Here is a 24,564-nt window from a genome sequence, read left to right on the forward strand (position 1 = left end):
GATCTCATGCTTTCAGCTTGCAAAGGAAAGGTCTGCAGGGACAGCAGTTTCACTTCAATTAAAAATACATTCTGGAAGCTGCCCCAGCTACTGCACAAAGGAGATGTGCAAACCTGGTGCAGAGGAGTGGCTTTCTATGTATATAGAGAAATATATGTGAATATGTATGTGTATACACACTATGGTGGGTTTTTTTAATAAACCTAAACAGTACACACTGCAGTCCTTTGTTAACCCTTTAGAAAAACAAACTCAAAGTTTAAGAGCTTAGGTGCACAATACTCACACATTTGGTTAGTTGCCAGAACACTAATAAATTTTATCCTGAATTGCACAAATATTTACCAAAAACAATTTAGTTTTTCTATAGATTTTCAGACACCAACAGGGCTTAGAAACTACATATAATTCACACAGCAAGACTGCCAATATTCTGAAATCACTCTTTGTGTTGACTATCCCATTTTTACCGATTATGTTCCCCACAACATACAGTTTAGATCAGTTTATTGTTTTAATGTGAGCCTTAAGAGCCACTCCCAAGACCACTCAGACATCAGAAGGGGAAGCATTTAAAAACCACACTTCAGGTTAAGGCAACCTTGATATTTTAGTTTATGTGTAGCAACACCACATACTGCAACATACTTCTTGCCTTACCTTATCTTACCTTCAGGGAAGAGAAAGGAATGAAAGGATGCCCAGAGGTTGTGCCACACCCCAAGCAGCGCAGCTAGCTCAGAGCTGTGAGATGAGGCAGTGAGGAACTGATGGCATCTCAGCCTGCGCCTCAGAAGACTCATGGAGACATCAGGCAGGACATTTCATTTAGTTCATTTAGTCATGAGCCACACACCAAGCACCTACCTCTTCTGTTATTTAAAAGGAAACTTCTAAATCTACAATCATTATTTGCAGGAAATCAGAGACAAGAAAAGTCTCCCTAATTTATTTTTAATTATCTGCAATATTTGAAGGATCGGTGTGAAAAACTTGTAAGGAGCTGTCAAAGCTGGCTACTGATCGTGCTTTTAGTAAGATAACCATGCTGCACATGCAGAGTAAATTAAGTCAATTACCTTGAAAAGATTTTTATATTGATTCTTTGCCTAACAAGTAAGATTAACATCAAAGCAAGATAAACATTAAGAACACAAGCAAATATATTTGTACTTATAGTTGAGTTATCATGCAGCAAATATAGAAGCAAATCATGGTATTAAACTATTCAATGAACAAGGAAGTATATTAAACAATATGAGATTTTCCACTAAGCAATGAGACAGTTTTAAAAGGATGATAATCGAATAATAAACTAGTTTTTCAAATATCAATGTAATAGAAAAAGCATAGGCTAGTCTCCAACTTACTTTTAGATAAATTACCTTCATGTTTTACAGTATCATGCATATAAGTGCAATAAAGTGTCATCTTTCTACCAGGCCATGAAAAAAAACCATCAGCACACTCCAGCCAGATAAGGAAACAAACATTTATTTGACACTGGTAATTTTATAGAGCTAAAAAGGTAAACATATGTTTAAGAGACAAAGAATACACAATTGAACACAGTCGTCATAAAGGCACATAATAAAAAATCACATTGGAAAGACCTCATCTTTTCAGCATTTGAAAACATCATTACCATAATTTTCAATACTCAGAATGGCACTTGCACACTCTAAAAAAATGGAGCAGATCCAGAGGACAGACACTGCTGAAGTCATCCCCACATCTCTCACACACAATACATTTGCTCATTGGTCACAGTCAAACAAAATGATTGGGAAATGATCTCACAAATTCCGTAAAGCTACAAGAATGTTGGCAAAACCAATAAACATTCAGATCGGAAAGGCATTTTACATACAGATGGTTTGGATAGAATGACATTTTGGTTCTTTAAAAAAAGTGCAAAGTCCAAGGTTTCCCTAAAGGGAAGGTCAAAAGACACAGCCAAGGCTGCCATTTTCTGAAATACGATAGAACATCATTTTGTAATACAAATTCTATGGAGTTGTTATACTTCAGTTTATGGAGAATAAACACCAGCCATGGAAGCACAGAACACAGATTTACATCTGGCTGTTGTCTGACAAATATGGCCAAATAGTCTTCTGTATGTGGAACAAGGAAGGCTCAGGCAGTCATTCCTGTCTGCTTGCTTATTTGTTTGTTTTAAAAAAGAAAAAAAAAGAAGAAAAAAAAAGATAACCTTAATGACCTTACAGGAACAAAGTTCTTCCTTCAATAATCCAATTTCAGGAAGTGGTCTAAGAGCTGTTGCTTTCAGAAGGTCAAGATAAGTACAAAGATAATCCCGAATTTACAAAGATTAAGACACCAGACATTGCAGAAAGTAGAAAAGGAATAACAAATGAGTTCAGCAATAATTGTCACTCTAATTCAGTGTTCGGGCCTGAAGGCAACTGAAATGCTGGACCACCCTATTCCCAGCCCACCCCCCAAAGTCACTTTGGAAGTACTTGTACATGGAAATACCTACTTGCTACACTGAGGAAGTGCTGCTTTGGTGGTTTTGAGGAGGAGCTGTTTCTCAAGCAACAAGTTCTGTGTGTGTGCTTTGCAAACTTCTTTAACATCCATCTGATGGATCTGATGGACACCTGAGATCAGCAGCCCCATTTGGTCACTTGGACAAACTGCTTCAGTATTTTACTACCTGAATCTCACACACGCAGCCAGCACGCACAGAAGACTGTGAGGGAAGAGAATCTACCTCGCATGACAAACCTGGAAAACCTTTACATATTAATGCAATCCTCTATTGGCTATTGCACATAGTGGACTGTAGCCCTCCAAGTAAAGGAAAGAATGAAGAGTCCAAAATGAGAAGCATTTCTCTCCCCAAGGCAGCTGTGATGAACTCTGCTATTGGTTGTATTAAATCACTATCAGCTTAATCCTGGACCCTCCACCCCATTTTTAAATAGTAACTTGCACTTGCATGGAATGATCCAGTAACCAAGCTTTTTCTGTTCTTGTATATTTTGAAAAAACAAAACATGTAGCTGCAACTCAAAGCTCATCATGGTTAATGGTGCTACCATTTACAAATGCAATGAAAAGCAGGTCTCATGAAGCAAGCTGGGAAAATCACTTATTAAAAAATACCGTGTAACTCCATTTGAGGTACTCTGACACCATGGAACAGCAGTTTCTCAGGCTCTTATTCTTTAAATAATTAAAAAAAAAAAAAAGGTTAGCCTGAAGATAGAAGTGCTGGACTACATTTTAATGTGTTACTCCACCCTTTTCTGTAACCAAGATCCTATTTTTTTACGAACTTTACATTAAGTCTTCAAAAATAACAATAGTAAGTGCCAAGTTCTAGGTGTGCAAAATATTGCCTGTGAATTGCTTGAGTATAGGCAGCGTGACAAAACAAAAAGTCACTTTCATCTATTCAGTATCAAGGCAGTATCAGTTTCTCCTGTGGTTCGATCCAAGCCAAATACACGTTTAGAGAAGACAAAAACAAAAAGAATGAGTAAAATATGGATGATTTCATGAAAATGCAAACATATTTTTGATTTAAAGATAGTTTCTTGATTTTTTTTTTTTTGTTTAACCTCAGTGACATTTTAAAGTGCAATATACATATCTGTTTAAAAATGGTGAACTAGAATTTAAGAAAGTTTCTTCCCCCTTCAGGGCAAAAGTAGAAGTTTCAACACCTCTCCACAAAGATCCGTCTCTAATTGTGGAGCAGATCACTTGAGTAACCTTTTTTTGTTCTGATGTTTCCAACATTAGAAGCATCTCACCTTTTTCCTTCATGCTATTCCCAAATTCTGCTTCATTTTTTCATATACAACATAGCTGATGCTGACAGCTGGAAGCACTTTCATAAAATTAGGGGCTATACCCCTATAAAGTCCTCGGATGCCCTCTGTAGCAATTATTCTTTGAAAGAGACCGACCATGTTTAGCTGTGGAGCTCCTTCCACTGAGGCTAGAACAAAAACATAACGTGTTATACAACAGTTCTAGTAATATTACAATTCTTAAACATGTATTAAACACTTGTGTGGTGAGCCTACTATCGCCTCTCGTGCCATTGACTAAAACTTGAGTCCGAATAGACTAATCCCAGACATTTGAGAGATATCCATGTGTCTAAATCCCATGAAAAAGCATTATCCACCTACATTCCTTTGGGAATCTAGGCTCCTATCTTTAACCTGTGCACAAACCTCCCAAACAAAAACCTGAGCTACCAAACTGTCTTTACGAAACATCCTCCAGAGCAAACATGGCTGTCTACCTTCACAGGATGATGCAAGTACTTTACATGCTATCTCTAAAATTTAGGAAGCGCTCCCAGATTATGACTGGAGCTCCGTGTCTGACAGTTTTGTAAGGAACATGGCTCTTGAAGCACACAGAGCACTAGCGTCTGCAGTGCTGCATTTGAATTAAGTACAATGAAGAACAAAGTTGGGGATAATAGGGAGAAAAGACCAACATTAAGAAGAATTTTCTAGATAAGTCCTTGGTTTTCAAAGTTGTGGTTTAGTTTTTGTTTTGGGTTTTATTTGGGGGTTTGGGGTTTTTTTTATTCCCATATCTCTGCTTCAGCTGTCCCAAATGATACAATTTTGATGAGACCACACAGACACATTTTTCAGTACAACAGGACTCACCTTGAGCCTGCATGCGTGTTCTGATAAGAGCAAGAGGGTAACTGGCTAACTGCCCGCATGTGCTGGACACAGTACCACATCCCAACAACACAAAAACACCCGGGTTGGCAGAGCTGGACGCGTAGTGTTCTAGCCATGTACTCTTTAAGAGCTGCCAAGATATAAAATTCAAGAATAAGAGATCTGCATTCAAGAAAAGTGAATACATCTTTATTCACACCAAATCTTATGGGATCAGTCCTGAAAAGCACCAGTCTCACCATGCCAGTCCTACACGCACAGATACCTTAGCACACAGGTAAGGACTTTAACCAGACTACAGTACTTAGTGCCTAGGAGAGAAATCCTTAGAAGATCCAGCAGCAGCAACAGTGTTCATGTTCTATACTTGTTAATACTTCGGGAGGAAGAGAAGGGAAACACAACCCAACACCCTGCAGGGTGCAAAAAAGGCTCGCACAGCCGTGCACATCACCCCACGCAATGGTATCACAAATTCATTTGCCTTGACTAGAAAATTAGTCTGTGCATTTGAGTTACTTAACACACTGTGACAGAAAACCTAGCATCTAAGGTAGATAAAACATTTTAATTGTTGCTGATGGATGTAAGAGGTGCTATTTGCTCTTGAAAGGAGAGACAGCGGTACTTCAAATTCCTCACAACTATATGTCAACGACAAAAAATTCTGGTAACATGCATAGATACACAAGGAATTCAGGTTACTATAATCCAATTATAAATCAGATAAACCAGCAAAAAGTTATTAAGCATCATAAATGCAGAATAGGTAACATATCAGGTTTTTAAAGCCCAAATTTGCTATAGAATGGATCTATCCCAGGCCAATGGGGCTATTCAACTATGCAAGCATGTTGAATTGCCAAGGTCTATATAATCCTGCCTTACAAGTAGATCTTTTGTTTGGTACTGTGGAAGAAAAGAGCCTTGCATAGCGGATGAACCTGTTGCTTGTAAAGGCTCATCTGCACAAACACCCTTCCAGGAGGGCCAAACAAAGAAAAACATTCAAGTCCAGTAAAACTAGTGGAAATTGTCATTTATCTATTTTAAACTGAAGGCAACTGTAATACTACAAATCTAACTAATGATACAGGTATCCTCCTAAAGACCACTTGACCTTTTTGTAAATTAACCAATAAAGGCTACATACATTCAGTGATCTAAACTCACCTCATAAACACCAAGGTCAATGCCAGCATAAGGAATTATACCCAGAATATTAGGAATATAGCCTTTGTAAAAGGCCTTTACACCTTCTCTTTTTAAGATCTTCTTAGCACAGTCAAACATCCCAGAATATTGCCCTGTTTTACCCACAGCCAATCTGGTCTTTAAAACCTGGAAAAAAAAAAAAGTAGCAGTCTTAATTACATAGCCATTTATTAATGTCGTTTATAAACAGATGAAAATACAGTATCTCTCTGCTTATTCAACTGTGTGGAACTGTTTTGCTTTTTGCACTTCAAATCTCCTTTGTGATGACTACTGTTACAACTTCCTTAGCAGAGGGCTTCTTCAGGGTTTGTTATTAATGCAGAGTACTACACATACTAATGTAGCATACAATACTACCCTACACTAGGTTACAAATTAATAAAAGAAAATATGATGGAACACAGCCTTTTAAAATTGCAGTTTAACTTTCTTTTCTTGATTAAAACAGACAGATTTTTGATCAATTTGAAGGCAACAGTGTAGGCAATATTTAATAGAAACATTAGCTAAAGAACAAGTGAGAGAATTAACACACCAGCAGATCACACTTCTGATCTGTAAACAGCTTATCAAGAACATAATATTTCAAAAAGCACAACCCTATGAGAAGTAGTTAAGGGATATAAAAGATTGCATCTCACTGCTGAAACTCAGCACATGGTTAATAATGCAAATGAGTCTATACAGCATCTTAAGACAAATAAATGAATAATAGTGTCCAAAAGAAACCACAGATTCCTGATCAGGAATTTGTTCTACTTGGAAGCCTCATAGGACTGCAGCTTCCTCAGGAGTTTCCTGGCACTCTGTTTTTTAGGTTGTTTCTAAGTAAAAGAGAAAAGTACTTCTAGGACAGTATTATATATTTATTAGGAACATCAGAGCATTTTATTGTCAAATAGTTCACCAGTCTCAATTGATCAGGATAATCCAGATAATCTACATAACATTTCAGTTATTCTATAATTTAATCCATCTCTGTACTCAAGCTGTGATTCAGCTGCTCTAATTTAAAAAGAGATCTTTATCACTGTCAGCAACGAAAACAGCTAAGTTCTATTCCTACTGACACACTTCTCTATGAAAAAGGTATTTAGGTTACATTTTCTGTTACTTTCAAATACTGATGTTGGTATTGGTTTAATCCCAGGCCCAACATACATTCCAGTTATTTGCACAGGATAAAATTCCTGGGGAACCAACAATAAAGGAGGTACATCTTACTTCTATTAAAAAACAACAACAAAACAGAAGAGATGTGAAATAGCTACCTTAGAGCAGTTAAACCGCAACATATGTAGTACCACATACAAATGTGTCCTACAGATGAATAAGCAGTCAATCCCCCCAGTCTCAACTGGTGCTGTTATATTTTCCCTCCACACTGATGTTCTAACCAGATCGAGCTCCCATCACAATGTAACAGAACTTTATCAGTTCTGCTACAGACAAGAACATTCCTTGTTTACATACATAGTGGGGAAAAAGATTATTTCTTCCTTGAAACAGATTTTATTTAAATATTGCTTTAGACAGAATTATACAGACAAACATACAGAAAAATGACAACTATCAATTAGAACACAGTATATTCTAAAATGCCCAGTACTTAAGCTCTGAAAGTCCAAAGTAAAAATAAATTAGGTTATAGGAATATAGAGGAATTCCTACAATAATTTCAAGAGCAAAATGGGTTTTACTTTGGAAATAAACCAGACATTTGGCAGTCTCCAATGGAAGCAGATTCTCTGTTCCTTACCTCCATGGGATATATAGAGGTTTGTGCAGTTGCTCCAGCCAAAGAACCAGATACAAATCTTTCCACAGTGCCTAACTTCCCATCATCCTTAGTCAGTATCTTCTTATACTGTATAGTTAAAACACATAAAATAAACATTGCATGCTTTTTAGGAGAGGCAAGAGTTATAACGAGAGGCAGGAGTACAGTACATAATATCTTTTTTAGCTGTACGTACTTTTTCATGTATTTACAGTTACATTTACTAACCCAAACTTAGCATTATACTCACAACTGTGTGGACAAAGATTCACAAGAATACAATAAATATTCCATCCTACAAGAATCCTTTACATTAAACACCTCATCGACCCACAGTACTGTCAGGTATTCTACAAACAGCCAACACAAGGGTATCTGGACTGTGGCCCCCAGATAAAGAAGCAGCAGCTCCCTTGCAGATCCTGTTGGAGAACAGGATGAAAGATCAATGAGCACATGCCCAGGGACACTCAGAGAGCTGCACATACTGTTTAGTTCAGGACAGAGACACCATCATGCAAGGATGTGCCATCAGATCCTGAAAGGCGGAGCAAGGGTAAGGAATAATGTGCTCTGAGTTACTCTGTGGCATCAAAATGTGCTGTTCGGTCTCGAGACATCCCAAAGTTTACTTGACTTTTTGTTGCTCTTATTTCATAGCTGTACCAAGATGTGCAGTATGTTCATTTAGCCTCACTTGAGGCACTAGCAAGCCCCACAGAGGAAAAATAAAGATTGTTTAACTACACCAGAAATGGAGTTCATTTCCTAAAGGAGGATTAGGCCTTAACATGATGCTTAAAGCTGATTCAGAGGTAAATATAACTCTGAAATCCAGGCTGAGGGCATCTTACATAGCACCATGATACTTGACTTAAAAAACCCCTGTATAAGTTCAGCTAGCATAAAGTGCTACGGTTTTGGTTGTTGCCACTTCAAAGCCACAAAGTAGATATTAATGCAGTACTCCATAAAAAGCTATGCAGACTCGAAGACAGTTTAAAATGTATGACAAGTTTAGCTTATCTACACTGCTTATAATACAACAGTAGAACCTGCCGAACACCGGGTTTCTATTAACAGAATAAACAGAGCATTTAAAATCTGAAAGTCACTCTAAATTATTGTGACAGAACCTCTATATAATATAACAGTACAAATAATGAACAGTAAAAGTGATACAGTATTTTATTTACCATTATTTTCATTCATGATTTATCATCCTACCTGTTCATAAGCCCAGAACTTAATAGCTGTTTCAGGAGCTATTTTCACAACATTTACACCATTACCCCTCCAGAGGGATCGGACACCACCTTCTTTCAACATTTGCTTAAAACCACTGGCTATATTCATTTTGTTGGATTTTGAACCATGAACCTAAAAAAAAAAACAACAAAGTCACAGTAAAGAACACTGCTTTGATTAGATTGTAAAACTCATCACCTAAGTAGTAAATTGCTTAAATATATCAACTAGGAAAACCACATCCACTACTGAAAAAAAACTTACTTTAGTTGCATAAGTACTATCATATTTTGTTTACATTTTTGCCAGTATGACTATGGAAAGGACAATTATTATGAACACAAAATATGGAAATTGTCAAAACGTAACTAGACTCCAGGACTTAGATACTGTATTTGGCCAGCAGTTTTCCACAACAGTTCTCTAAAAACAGTTCTCTAAAAACAAGTGATACATTGGAAAATAAAAAGTTCTTGAACATTGCACCTACCTGCATCATCACTTTAAGGCGATCTAAAGGTGCTGTACCTGTTCGAGAGACAGCACCAGCCACTCCTCCTGCCAACAGCTGTTTCCACCACTGTCCAGTCTTTTTCTCTTCCTCTGTGAACTCATCTGGAACAGTCAAACTATCTCCTATATCCAAAACCTATTAGAATTGAAAGCAAAGAAATGCAAATTACCCTCTCGTTTCATCATCCCAATTTTATTGACAGCTCTAATTCCAAATTAACCTACCCCCTGAGAATATGTAAATAAAATGCCAGTTAAAAAAAACAAATCTCTAATTTACATTCTATAATTAAGTTGCTACGGATTGCTGTTGCTCTTCAATGAACAGCAACTTTTAATGACTTCTACGCAGATATTGAGTAACAACACCATAGACCCACCATGTCAAAGACTGCGCCATCATCATTAAAAATTATGACAAATTTTTGCCTTGAGTACGGCCTAAACAAAGACATTCTGTCATGATCAGCAGACTTTTACAGCCAGCACTAGAGCTCAAATGCTTATATGTTGCAGTTATATGTCTGGCTTTCACCGGACAGCCTTCTAGGATTAGTTTGGTAATCTCCTAAGGATGCTAACAAGAGATTTGTCTCTCACGGTAATTTATTCACACATACGTGGGATTTCCCCTTCCCCCACCCTCTATACAGTTTAAAGTAGCATTTTTATATCAGAATATTCTATTTCTGGTAACTGCTGTATATTATCTTGCAAAATGACAAGTTTGACCAATGCTTCATAAATTCTGTTATCATCAATTGCCCTGAAAGACACATTAATGACTTTTCTCAGACATAAAAGTTTGAAATTTCATTAAGAGGTACATGTTGGTATTACCACTCAATTTGATCAAAGAAGAAAATTACTATAGGCTTTAGCAATCAAGCTACCCAAGGCATAAGACTACAGAATATATCATATCACTTAAATGGTCTCTGCTCTTTGTGTAACTTATAACCACAATACACAAGAAAAGAATAACACTGTAGAGAATGCAAAGTCAATACTAGGTATATATTAAGCCTATGAAGAAGAAATAATGTTTTAATAACTGATAGGTACTGACCAGAAAGCATGTTAACTTCTTTTAACTACCGTTGATTTTAATTGTAGACACTACATCCCTAATTTATGCTATGTTTCTTATCTGCTAAGTACACAGAATATTGTCTTGGTCATTTGGAACAAGAATTGTAGAATGCAGATTATATATACAGTCACTGAACAAACAGGATAAGCAACCACTACTCTGGATATTGAACACAGAACAGATTCATTGAAAAATCCTTTTATCTTTCTGACACTTATAGTTTCCAAGTAAGGTGTCATCAGTTGCACAACTACATGGAGTCATCAAAAACAAACAAACCAAACCAAACAAACAAAGAAAAAAAACAATCAGAACTCGCAAAAAATAAATTCAATGCTCTTAGAGATATTATGCATATCTGCCAGGGTTTAAAGCTTGTGTCTACCAAGCCTTAAACATAACTAAGAAAAAAGCTAAATTTGTGTATAACAGAAAGACCACAGCTACCAACTCGTAATAATCCCATGCCAATGCAGCTACCTGCTGGAAGAGTCTGGCAGCAATTAAAATTTCACAATAAACACAGAACTGGAAGAGATGTCAATGCCAGCGCGGCATCTGAGGTCCCACATCTGCTCTTATCTGAAACACCAGCTGTGTCGCCGTGCAGCTGGATTTTGCCTGCTACGATAACTGGGTCATCAGCTGACTGCTACACTGAAAGATCCTAAGAGACTTCTAAAATTGTTTCTTGGGGATAGAAAATTACATTCCATAATTTACAAAAAATAGATCTTATGTTTAACAAAAAGTAAGACAAAGCATTTTATTAAGCAAAGGGTTTTTCTTTTTCCACTAAGTAAGCTGGGACCAGGACTATCTGATCTCAAGCAGCGCTCCAAGTGTTTTCTTCAGCCAGTAGGGAGCTAACTCTGTTTTACCAAGCATTTCTGAATTGAGGTTGTACAGTGTGAAACACTCAAAGCTTTCAGATCTCATCAACTGTTTTTTATTATGGGAATGCTGAGTAATCTCTGAAGATATAAATGGTCTCACTACATTCAAAGATATCTGTCTTTACCTAACTTTATGGATTACTACAATAATCTACAGGAAGGATATTTAGCAAACAGGGTTTCTGTTGGTTTACTTACCTTATTATTTGTTCTTAAAAGTCAGTCACTGAGATGGAAATAGCGCCATTCAATAGTAACTTAAAAAAACCTATCTGGACAGTGGATAGCCTATTGCTGTATATTGTTTCACTCTTAAATTAAATTCTATAGCACAAAAGAGTGTGAAAACGTGCACAGAAAATCACTAATGACACCAGTGATTTTATGATAACAATAATATTACTATACAAATGTAAATATTGAACCAATTTCAATACATGAAACAGTCAAAATGTTTCCATAATTTGGTTCAACACATCAAAAGCACTGAATATAGGAATGTACTGTCAAAAGAAAAGAAAAAGATTTACTATTGTGGTTATTATCTTTCTGTGGAATATCTGCAAAAGAAGAAGTGGATTTCTTCCTAAGAATTACTGATAATTATTGGCAAAGTTTAGATGAAGTTCTTTGTTCAGAAGAAACTCACATCACACTTAAATACAGGTATACTTGAAATATAACTGTGAAGCTGTTACACTTAATATTGCAAATGAAACCAGCAGAGATGAACTTCAGAGCTGCACTAAGTTAAAAGAAAAGCTGAACTTACAGTGGAATGTTTCCAATATCGAATTATTTCTTCAATGTCTGTAGCTGGGTTAAACATAAAATGATCTCTCCACTCATTCCAGTCTACCGTCATTGTCCCATCAGCATCAATACTGAAAAGAAATATAAGAAAACTAGCTAAGGAAATAGTAGCAGGGATGGTTTTTGTTCTGTTTTGTTGCTTTGTTGTTGTGTTTTAAATATTGGCCATCACATCAGTGGCAACTAACTGTAAATTCCACGTGGAGACTTCAAGGCGCCATGGCCTTTCAATACTATGATTCTCTTATCCAAGTGCATCTGGCATATTCCATTTTAAAACGTAATACAATGCTTCATTTTATCAACAATATTTATAGGGAAATGAGAATATTCTCCTCCAGAACCAGATGTTCAGATAGTGACCAGACTTACTATCACGCAAGAACAGATAGAATATGTGAAAACTCCTAAAAGACATCATTGAATGTAACAACACCTTCAAAGTTATATTCGCATTTATCCTGTTCTCTGAATTATAAAAATGTAATAATTAACAACAGAAAGAAGCTTAAAATACTTTAAGAAATAATAATTCCTGACCTTTGCAGGATCTTTTCCGCCTGTTTTTCAGAAATGCTTATACCCAATATCTTGAGGGACTGGACAACTTCTGATGCTTCAATTTTTCCTTGAAACATTAAAAGAAAGATGATACATACTTAAAACATGGAGCTTAAAACACTTAGCAAAGATAATTTAAAGTCAATTTAAAAACAGCTGATGTATTACATTACAAGAACTGAGTGAAGATAAGTACATTAAAACCATGCAACCAAATGAGATGCAAACATTCAAATAGGTTAAAAACTATTTTCTCTGTAATAGATACTTAGAAACTTCCTTCTAGTTTATCTATCTGGAGAACAAAGAGTGCCAGATCAACAGACCTGGAAAATAATAAAGACTGTAATAATGTATTGTTTCAACCTATAATATACTATAATTTTGATCCCATTAAGGAAAATAAATAGGGGTTCTATATTCACAATTTTTTGTCTCCAGTTTGACAAGGAATATAAATGAAGATAACTTTTAATGTATAATTTCTTCAAACATTTTAAGTAATAAAATATATCAAGGCATACCATCATTGTTTTTGTCCAGGCTCTTAAATGCCAGTTTCATCTTTTTCTCATGATCTTTAAGATACTGCATAAATTCTTCAAAATCCAGCTGTCCATCCTGGTTGGTATCTCCAGCTTTAAAAATTTTCTGTTGAGAGAAAATTCAACATTTGACTTTTCCAAACTACAGGAGATCACAAGGCAACAGCAGCATGGCAGCCCTGGCTTTAAGAAAAGCATCATATTGGTCACTTTAGGAGTCAAATCAGGAAAACACCTGCACATGCACTTCAGAGCTATATTTTGTGTTTAGAATTTAACACACTCTCAGTATTTTCATAAGAGAAAATATTCAACAGTAAAGATAGATTTTTTTAAAGTATTATTTCTTATTTACATAGCTTTACTATTCAAAGATGTTAAGGTTTCTTACCAGCACTGGCATGTTACACCTATAGGTGGCAAATAATTTGTGGACGAGGAGGTAAAGGACAGGACAAAATCATGAAAGAGAACAACTTCAAGCCTGTGGCTTTCCTGGTTATACACTAAATTTGTCAATGTCAGTAAAATTAAGCAAGTGCAGTCTTAACTATCCTATTTAATCCAGTGGTCTATTAATTATGAATTGTAAAGATAAAAATATAAATAGCAATTAACTATTTAAATACTGACAACAAAAAATACAAAGGTCTCTCCTGACTGGCATTTCCAGCCCCCAGGGTTTGAAGACAGGGCTTTGTGCTTCAAACTGAAAACAAACAAACAACAGACTGGTAACAAACAGAAGCACAATTATCTTCCACCTTTGCATGTGTTTCCTTCTAACTGTCCTGCAGGTAAGAAACACCTACATGCAAAATTAAGGGTGAGTTGAATGCCTGGTGTACCACTGCCAGCACTGCAGGAAACCAGTCTGCAACACAGCCCGGGCAAAGACCTCTCCAGCAGCAATGGGCCGGAATGCTTTACCATCTTCGTGTGTGAAAACACACTTATTGAAAGAGGGAAATGACAGCAGCCCCCACCCCCCAAGAATCAGCGTGTAACTGCTGAGTCTTGTCTTCAAAGGCAAAGCCCCAAGAAGTTTTAGAGCACTTCGGGGTACATGTAAACACGCGCCAAAAATTCTTCCAAATATCTTCTATTTTGCAGACTGCCTTGTGCAACTGTTGCTTCTGAATAAAGTAACTCTCAACAAGATTTGCATGGTTGTTCTAATCTGCAAAATCTGGTTTTAATCATTTTATTTACTCCACTATAATTAGAAGTCCCGAAAAGACCAAAGTCCAACAGGTTCTAGCTTTCAGAAACTAAACATAAAGGAAGTTGAAAGCTCTGGCGTGTTTGTTGCAGGTGTCTGCAAAAAATTGAAGACATCTGAAAACATTTATGATGCCTCCTTTATCTTTCCTATCCCTCTACTAAAATAAATGTACTTTAATGTTTAAACAAAAAAAAAAAAAATTCACAAGATTATCATAATTACTCAATGGAAGGGAGGAAGATGATGTGGTACTCCACAAATTATTTACCTCCCATAATACAACAAGTTATGCACAATAAAATCAACTCAAGTTAATGCATAATCAGGTAAAGGTGTTCAGTGCCAGCTTAGAAAAAACTGTGTTCTTATGATAGTCAAAAATCAGGCTCTTTTGTCATTTCTATTAATAACCTGTCAACAACTCATCAATTCAGTTTCATGCCCTTGCCAACATGGTTAGCACTGTTCAGAATTTCCCATTACAAAAAGAATAGTTTAAGCTTACTGAAGCTTATGGATGCATTCCTGATCGTGACCTTCTAACAAGAAATTAATAAAGGCTAATAGATTAAGCATTCAAAAAAACCACCAAAAACAACAACCAAAAAACAACCCACAAATAAACAAATAAAGAAAACCCAGACAAAAAAAAAAAAAACAACACACCATTAAAAATGACTCTAGGCAGAAAAGAGTCCCCCTTCAAAGACACTGCAATGTGAACCCATCCTGCACTCCATGCATGACAGCTCGTACTGCAGGATCCAAGTGCGCTGGTGGAGCCCCACAAGCTACTGAGCAGACCTAATTTATGTGGCAGCCGTACACACACTTAGAGTGAGTTCTGATCAATGCAATTTTTTTTTTCTATTCTCAACTGCCATCCAAACTGCACCAACAAAAAAGCAGAACAAGGGAAGTGTTGTTTTGGCTCACAGATGTGACAAAACTTCAACTAAATTCTACTTACAATACCCCCACTGCTGAGGATGGCGTGAGCCACAGAACGGAAATTCCTAGGAGGTTTAGAGAGCTGGCAATTAGCGTGTGAAGGGGGGCACCTTTCATTTCATCTGCCAAATGAACGGATTTTATATTGCATCAACTAGAAAAGGATAAGCACAAACATACTCTCCATTCCCTACTTCTGTTTTCACAGTTATTTTCCAGACCTGAAGCCAGTCTAAGCCACCCTCAGTGCAGCAGAACAGAAGCAAGAGGGAACAAAAACGTGTGCTTTTCCTCAGCAGGCACAGGCATTTTTCTCACATTACAAACCTAAAGGTTCATACAAACAAAAGCCTCTTGCTGTTTGTGAAATGTACTAATCATGTAGGTGTTAAAGTTTCAGATTAAAACCAGTAATTTGCAAGTTTGTGGAACAAACAGGAATGCTGAAAGGAGATTGCCACCTTCTTGGAGGGTAGAAACTCCCTCGTGGGGGGTTGTATACTTCACAAGCAGAGCCAGCAGCAAGATATACACTTGATTCTGTGGCACGTTAGCCCCACGTACAAACCGCCATCCAGAGCATCAAATAATTCAGGCTGGAAGGGACCTCTGGAGACCATTACAAGTACAACCTCTGCTCAAAGCACATTTGATTAGATCAGGTTGCAAAGGCCCACACCCAGCTGAGTCTTGGACACCTCCAAGCGTAGAGATTCCACAGCCTCCCCAGCCAACCTGTTCCAACATTCAATCACCCTCACTTCAGTTCAACAAGGAACCCAACTCTGCTGTTCTGCCTTTAACATACTCCCAGATTTTGCATAGTTACAACTATTTGTCACTGTGCCACTCCCTGGTTCACCAGCTCCTCTGATGGAGGAGAACTGGATGCACTTTAAAACAGTGCTTACAATAGAGCAGGAACCAAACCAGGTGCCAGTCCTCGCTTGGAAGTCCTGGGAAACAATATCCAGTGTGCCTGCCACACAAAACTTGCCTTTTCTTGTTACAGACTTACTGTGGGATCACCTCACCTTAAAGCCCAAAGAGGAAAAGGTTTATTTTTCAAGGTGTGCCATTTCTTCTTTCATTGTCTATAAACTTCAACCCCAAGCAATAAAGATAATTCACTGGATAAAATGAAATGGTGACCACGTAAATTACTGCAAACTACTGACAGATAAAGGAAGATAGTTGAGGTGATCTTTCCTTTTAATGCTACAGGCCTTCACACATACTGTCTACAATGCTCCAGTTCTGACTTATTTGGTCATAACACTGCTGTCGCCTTCTTTTCTCTTTTTTTTTAAATCCTGCTACTTCTTTTTTTCTGCTGTATATTTTGTTAATACAGCTCCTTTCAAAGTTCTGCACAGTGAAGCAACACCAACCCAAAAGGCCACAAGTAGACTGAAACACTGAAGAATTTTGTTTTTAAATGGCTGTATTATATAAAACATGTTGCAGTATTGAATTCCTACTCCTCCAGAAGTCTTCTGTATTTGGTGTGGAAACATAAGCCAGCAAGTCTGTTAAAAAAAAAATCTCACAAAACTTACAGACAGGCTTTATATACACCTAAAAATCCTGACATTCTGCAAGTGACCTGATGAGTTATTGGATTACTCCGTGCCAAAGTTATGAACTTTAACACATTCAGAGCTACAACGTAAAGACAGATAATGGAAGACACAACAAATTTTAGTGCTTCTATGCAGACTTGTCTTTTGAATTCACAGCTTAACTTTTATCTTGCTTTGTATCATTTGTGCATTGCGCATAAGCCTTCCTGTTCTGGTTACAAAACTGAATTGTGCGTGAAAGGCGCGGCTGCTCAGTACACGTGATTACCAACCATCTGTTCCAAGGGTGTCAAACTCATTTTCCCCAGGGGGCACATCAGCTTCGCTGTTGCCTTCCAAGGGCAGAATGCTGCTTTAGGACTGTATAAATGTAGGAGTTACATGTGCCCCCCGGGGAAAATGAGTTTGACACCCCGATTGACTCTTAGCTTGTTATTTCAGCTAATTAAAAGAATGTAAAGAATATTTCTTGAAGGAAGTGATACAGGTAGCAGTTACTGGGTGTTTCCGGCTTCCTATCACACTATCTACAAGACACAAGTTAAAAAAAAAAAAAAAAAAGCCACCCTTAAAGACACATAATTGGTACAATTAACAATTCATTGTTCCGTAATCTATGACTGGAGTTCCAAAGGGCACAGTTACAAATACTGCATAGAAAAAACACCAGCACCACAGTAAGAACAGCATCATGTCTTCAGATGTTGACAAATTTCACATTTTCTTTTAAAACTAGAGGTACTATATATATTTTTATATATATATATATATATACACACCAAAACACAATAAACCCTTTTCCTATTCTTTGCCCCTTCACCACCAAAATTATTAGTGCCAGTCATTCACATAGCTCTACATTCCATAATTTTAAGTTATTAGACTGTAATCTTATTGGAAACCAAATTCGGTCACAGGTCAAGCATACACAACTCTGTTTACTGGATACGTACTCTACAATACTAAAAACTAATGTGGTCCTTATCTATATTTGCCAAGGCTACACAAATTTATGACACACAACGATAACCCAAAAATCAGTAGTAAAGATTATTAAAGTCACTCTTGTCAAACTGCATCAGTTGGGAGGTAAATCCAGCTTAAAAGAAAAGAGCCTGAGGATATGTCCGCACAGCATATCCCAACCAGTGAGTCCATATAACACACTAAGGAACGAGACTGACACTTAACCTCCAGAAATCCAACACAACACTGCATCTGGAGCAAAACAGTAATCTGCACTGCCTCCAAAGACCTCCCAAATTGTTCAAATGCTGCATTCATGTTTATTCACTTCTGTCCCAGGGGATCCTACCAACATGCAAACAGTACCCAAGCAGGCTCCTTAAACTTGCCACAGACAGACATGAACAGAGCCCCGCATCGCGGACTTGCACCCTGGCAGTAGCAGAGATGTTGTTAAAGCTGCCCCAAGCACCTCTCTTCCCAGCAACAAGAAAGCACTAGCAATGGCCTTCTCACTGCTCTATTTCAGGTAACAGAATCTCTATAAAATGAGCCTAAAAAGGAAGAGATTCAAGTGGCGAGTTTCCAATCTGCCCTGCAGAAGCTGCTCTCTCAGGACCTGGACAAAATCTCTCAACTCATAGCTATGAATTAGATTCCAAGAATCTGCAACAGCATAAATGGGAGATGCAAACTATCCCTTTGTACCTTCATTCACCATTCCTTGCAAGTTACACTGTTATTTTTGACTTTGAACATACTGACTTTTCCATTAAATTAGACTATTCTGCTACAGAGGCACCCCCACCTCACCATTATCGTAAAAGATTTACTAGTTTACCTTGTTTGTGTACCTGGGACACACCGTGTTTTAAGACAGGGATTTTGCAAAGCATTTTAACATGCAGTTAAGAGATTTCCAGGGGTGGGAGTGCCCATATTTGGTGCCTGGCATTCTTGCGCTTCGCAGAAACAAGAGGAAGAATTAATCATTGGCTTTACCCTGCTGCTGTTCAGGAAAAAACCTATCAAGTTAGTATTACAAAAATTCATTTAATCTCCTTGGATGTTTAAAGTGTTATGAAAACAAACATACTCATCTTACTTTTTCATATGGAGACTTGGAGACTACAGCACATTCTCAGTTAAAAGCTTCTGAAGTTGTACACATTGAAATGAAATTATGAGGTATATGTTTGCTTACAACCAAAGTCAGATATATTACTGTTCGTGGTATTTCACTATTAAGTTACCATAACCAGCCATAATCGTAACACCTCTTATGACCTGAAAAGTTTAAAGGAACTTAGTAGTCCCAGACTTCCACAACCATGCAACATGACATCTGTTTTGGTAAGAAGTTGAAGATGCCTGCCTACTCTACAATACCAGTTTTTGGCATACTATTAAAGTGAGAGAAAACATAATTTCACATAAAGAATGACATGTGAGCATGAAAGTCCCGGAACTTACAAGACTGTGAATCTGCATATCACATATCATTTCTAAGAGCAGATACGTGATTGAAAATGACTGTGTCTCTCCTAAGAAGTTGCTGATTAGTGCTTTTTGTATGTTTCTAGCCAAACTACAACATAATGAAGAGGTTTCAATTAACTTGCTCTACTAGCCTTCTAATTTTGTCATGTAAGGGAAGTTACCACAATTAAGAAAAGCAAAAAAATCTTAATAAAACAGTGGAGAAATATTCAAGGCCATGTTTAGCTCAGTCACTAAACAAGTATGTGCTTTCTGGACTAAGAACAGCGATGACCAGTTTCAAGCCCTGAAACGCTATCTAGCTGTAGTTTTTAGAGGCCAGAGAAAAGCACAGAAGGAACCAACCCACATCTGGCCCCTTCTCACCCACCCTCTGACACCCAGACGTGTCACTGTCACACAGTGCAGGGCCAGCCTCACCTGGCAGAATTCTGAATTTTCTTTGGTTTAAATGTAGAAACACACTGCCAGTGTTATGAGGTTTTTTTAGAGTTCATTGGAATAAAATTTGCATAAACACAGACGATTACTCTAAAGAGTAATTTAGTCCCATTGGGCCCTGTTTTGACCACACAGGATTGTCTCATCACACTGTTTCTTCATCTAAAGGAGCCTTAGTGTAGCCAAAGACCTCTGCTGAAACCTGACAGAGTCAGTCCAAATAAGATCATTATATTGTTTCCAGAATGTTGTTACTAATTGCAACAACATCATTCTGCTCCTACCTCTAGGACTCCATGTCGAAATAGCACCTGAATTTGAACGCTTGGCTGTTCCTGCTGCAAACTGAAGCTTGAAATACAGGCTTTGCCTCCTACAGGTTTATTGTAAGGACTGATTGCAACAGAAGGGTGAACAAAAATAGTACTTCATATAACCACTGGCACCATTTACGGTTCTCCCGCCTAAGAGACTCACAGCATTCTGAAGACACAGGATGAGATCATTTGAGATCTGATCCCAGCATCTATTTTGTGTCTCTGCTGGACAACTCTGCCAATCAAAGTGACTGTACAATAGTTGTTCATGTTGCTTGTAGAGCACCATATGATACCATCACCACACTGAATTCCTTCTTCGTACATGTTGATATATTATGTCAGGAATCTTTTGTAGAGCTTTGCAAAGTTAGCCATTCCTGGCAGGTAATATTCTACAATATAACACAGGAGTCATCCTGGCAGCCTCCAAGCAGCACACATTTTGGATTTTCCAGTGGTTTACTTTTGTCTGTCAGATACTGACAGGAGGCAGGTCAAGCAGAACACAAAGTCAGGAGCTTCTGTCACATTGTGCTATGATGTCTGGCTGTGTGGAAAAATGATTCTTCCTTAGAGGGACATGCAACCTATCCCCAAAGCTTACCACACAGTTTCACATCAATTCTCATATCTACAATGTTACTTCGCCTAAAAGAGTGTCTCATCATACATTAAACATTCATAAAACTCCCAAGACATCTGATGAAACAAAAAGAGTATACTAGTAGTCCATTACTCAAATGGATTGCAGCTTTGTATCTTTTAAAGACATGGATACTCCTTCTAGAAAGGAATTACATTTCAAGAGAAAAGAGGAAAGCAATAGTAGTAGCACAAACACTAATTTATACTGTGAAGATGACAACTTAAATGAACCAACTGACTTCGAAGTGAAACACGGTAACTCTAACATGTTCCCTCATGAGGAGTAAACCAGAAGGCAGCTGTGCCCAACAGAAGTACAGCGACCAATGCTCCCGGGTACATGGATTTCATTCCACATAACAGAAGCCAGCCCTGCAAGAGTATTTTTGGAAACCTAACCCAGACCTGCACCTAGAACACAACAATAGCGCAAGGCCTGAGACCCCGACTCAGCCACGAGGCACTGAAGGCTGCTCTGCTTCAGGATACCCCAATATCTGCCCACCCCCCAGTGCCACCACGCTGGCACAGCTGAGCAGTCCAGTAGCTCACACTTTGCCACATGGTGTAACATTTCCTCATCTCATTTCTTGACTCATTAGTTATTGGTAATTATAAGACTACTTCTTCCTCTCCAAGCACAAATATGATGACTTAATATCTGACTTAACTAATAAAACACCTTTTTGCCAAGTACTATAAAGACATTTTACTGAATGCAACATCACTTCAGAGCTTGAAGTGAAGTAAGTGGGAGAAGGCAGCTTTGAGCTGCAAGAAAGTACAGGAAGCAGATGACATACATAAAGATAGAAAAGAAGTTGGACCAGTTATTCAATTACAGATAACCAGTCTAGTTTCTAGTTCAAATCGTGCCCACCATTAAATCTAAAATAGTGAGCATATAGAAGTTTGAGTGCACTCCAACAATTCACCCACCTCTCTCAAATATGCAACATGACTCATGGCTTTATTTTGTTTACTTTTGTTTCTAAAGCAACTAAGGCAGCCTGTTCCAGCTCTCCATTACATCCAGGTAAGTCTGGCTTATCTCTGTTGATTGCATGCATTTCACTTCCAGTTTATCCTGTAGCAACTGAGAAGCATTTGACAGACACTCAAATCTGCACTACTAATACAAGGCATCACAGTGATCTTGAGAAAGAACTTGGAACTTCAATTCTAAGCTGCCCAAAACTTAAGAAACACACCACTCATGACATGGGAATGACATGGGAAGACCATTCTCATTAAACACCAGAAAATTAACTAGTCACCTGCTCCTGCTGTTCAATGTAAGTAAAAACTCCAAATTGTTTTAGTCAAACTGGTACAACAGGGTTTTAACAGTGTGTATATAATGTGTGACTGAAGTTCACAACTAGCATGCTCTCAATACTGACAACTCACAGATAAACAAACAGGCCAAACCATCCCTCCTTTATGTACCAAAAGCCGACAACACAAAACATACTTATTTTAAAGATTATTCTGAACAGAAGCAATATTGAAGTGAAAGCATGCTGTCATATATACTCTCACACAAGCATCGTTCAACTCAAGAGGCCCACTGGACACTTTCCTCTTAAGTATATGAGACAGAGAATTAAACATACCAAAAGAAGTAAAATAGAGACAAAATAGTGAGACCATGGGGAGAATTGACAGAGTGCCCCACAATTAGTATAAGGTCACTGAAACTGACTTATTGACCCAAGAATATCTCTTAAAGCTGCAGTCAAAATTTGAGTTCACTTTCCTGAGCCTCTTTCAGAGATTATGAAACAGCTAATACAGGCATGGAATACCATCTAACTATTCTTTATACTGAAACAGGGCTGTTACAGTAACAGCTCCTGCACAGATCTCAGCTGTACCTGGTCATTGTAACTGAGCCTGTGCATGCCTTTTCAGCACAAACTTGCCTTATCACACAGATGAACACAGAGTTGTGTATTAAATTTTGTATTCTGATCCCTGAGCATTACTGAAAACAACTAGAAAAGTTTCTCTTCCAGGTCCGGGTCGGATTTGCTAGCATAACTCTGCATTCCACTGGAATGCTTGATGACTCAAGTTTTACTGACTCGTGAGGTCACAACATTGATAACAGGAGACAAGCAAATTTAATAGTCCAACCTGATCACTGCAGAATCCACAGCCCAAACACAGTGTGCTGTTTTAAGGTTTGATGGCTGCTGTTACAAGTGTGTATTTTTAAATAGAAGGGCCTTGGTATCAAACACTGCCCACACCAACAAGAATCGTTTGCATACCCACGCATTCATGGAGCCCCAGCTTCAAAGACTAGAGCTAATATTGCAACCTGCTGTTACAGAGATTTACTTATTGGCTGCCCAAAGCAAGCCTTACTTTATCCTGACCTACATTACACAACACACGTAGTAACAAACAAAAGCTGTAAGCTACCATCCTTCCTCATGCTGGAGGAGGAATATGCTATCAAATATCATGCAAAAAAAGAGTCAAAGGAAGTCGAGAGCCGAAACATGATGAATAAACCCGCCATGCCCAGCTGGCAACAGAACCACTGACTGCCGTACTGCTAATAGCGCTGGCACTCGGGACCCTCCACTTAAAACGCTGAGCCCTGCACCCCGCAGCCCCTGGAGCCCCCGCTTCGGAAGAAGGCAGGCCCGAGGCCGGCTGCACCCAGGGCGGCCCAGAGCCCCCGGGTGCGGCTCCCGGGTCTGGAGCAGTCCCGGACGCGCCGCCTCGTCTCCGAGACCACCGCGGCGCAGCCAGGCGGGCAGCGCCCCATCCCTCCCGGGGCGGGCAGCGGGGTGGGGCGGCCGGGCTGCGCCTCCCATTCCCCACGGCTGCGGGGTGCCGGGTGGAGGCCGCTCCCCCGGGAGGCAGCGCCAGGGCGCACTGGCCGAAGAGCGGGGAAGGGCAGCCGCGCCCCCGGCCCGCTCTTACCTCCTCTGCCTCTTTGCCCAGGGGGATGCCCATGGCCCGGAGGCCCGTCTGGAGCTCGGCAATATCCACCCTCCCATCTTCGTTGAGGTCCAGCTTCCTGAAGAGGTTGGCGTACCGGGAGTCGCCATCCCGGCTCCCGTCACAGGCGGCTGCTGGCAACACGAGGCCTCGCAGGAGCTGGAACATGACGGGTCCGAGCGGCTCGGGCAGCGGGACGCTCGCCCCTCGGCTCCCGCGGGCTGGGCGCGGACGGGAAACACCGCCTGCGCTGCTGCCAACGCCCGCAGCTGCCGGAGGAGGAGCCGGGCCGGGCCCGCCTTCGCGGCGAGGGGGAGGAGGCAGCGCCGTGCGGGGGAGGAGGGAGAAGGGAGAAGGGAGGGCGATGCTCCAGGCGCTCCCTGCTACCCCCTGGCCGCTGAGACGGGAGACGAGCCGCTCAGGGAGCTCCGCCTCGCCCCAGCTCTCCCTCCCGCATTTACACGGTTGTATTGCGCTAAACGTTTCCAAATAGAGAAATACCAACAACGCGGCAAATTACCTAATTCGGATACTTTGGGTCATCCTAGTCACCAACGGCTGAAGTCTGGGTTGAAGCTGTGTGCAAAGCCCCTAGTCGAGAGACCTGAAGGGCAGGCTAT

At 39.1% G+C, this 24,564-nt stretch overlaps 1 protein-coding gene across 7 annotated transcripts; it reads right to left on the reverse strand.

Moving 5' to 3' along the window:
* Window positions 1-1,478: 1,478 nt before the first annotated feature.
* Window positions 1,479-24,204, reverse strand: SLC25A24 (solute carrier family 25 member 24). Of its 7 annotated transcripts, XR_013922410.1 has the most exons (12): window positions 23,927-24,204; window positions 13,335-13,461; window positions 12,790-12,877; window positions 12,209-12,320; window positions 9,425-9,583; window positions 8,914-9,066; window positions 7,666-7,773; window positions 5,862-6,029; window positions 4,668-4,818; window positions 3,789-3,976; window positions 3,136-3,195; window positions 1,479-2,164 (listed from the first exon to the last, which is right to left on the reverse strand). XR_013922410.1 is itself a non-coding variant. In XM_080348470.1 (11 exons), exons 1-10 carry the CDS (start codon window positions 24,110-24,112, stop codon window positions 3,798-3,800), a joined length of 1,431 nt encoding a protein of 476 aa, XP_080204596.1. In that variant the 5' UTR covers window positions 24,113-24,204; the 3' UTR covers window positions 1,479-2,164; window positions 3,789-3,797. The 7 variants fall into 7 exon arrangements, 4 of the variants coding, with proteins under 4 accessions (XP_080204596.1, XP_080204595.1, XP_080204594.1 ...); XR_013922411.1 differs by having other exon boundaries at window positions 3,136-3,976; XR_013922412.1 differs by having other exon boundaries at window positions 2,507-3,976.
* Window positions 24,205-24,564: the final 360 nt, after the last annotated feature.

The sequence above is a fragment of the Nesoenas mayeri genome, assembly GCF_963082525.1.
Source record: "Nesoenas mayeri genome assembly, chromosome: 8".
NCBI classification, from domain to species: Eukaryota; Metazoa; Chordata; class Aves; order Columbiformes; family Columbidae; genus Nesoenas; species Nesoenas mayeri.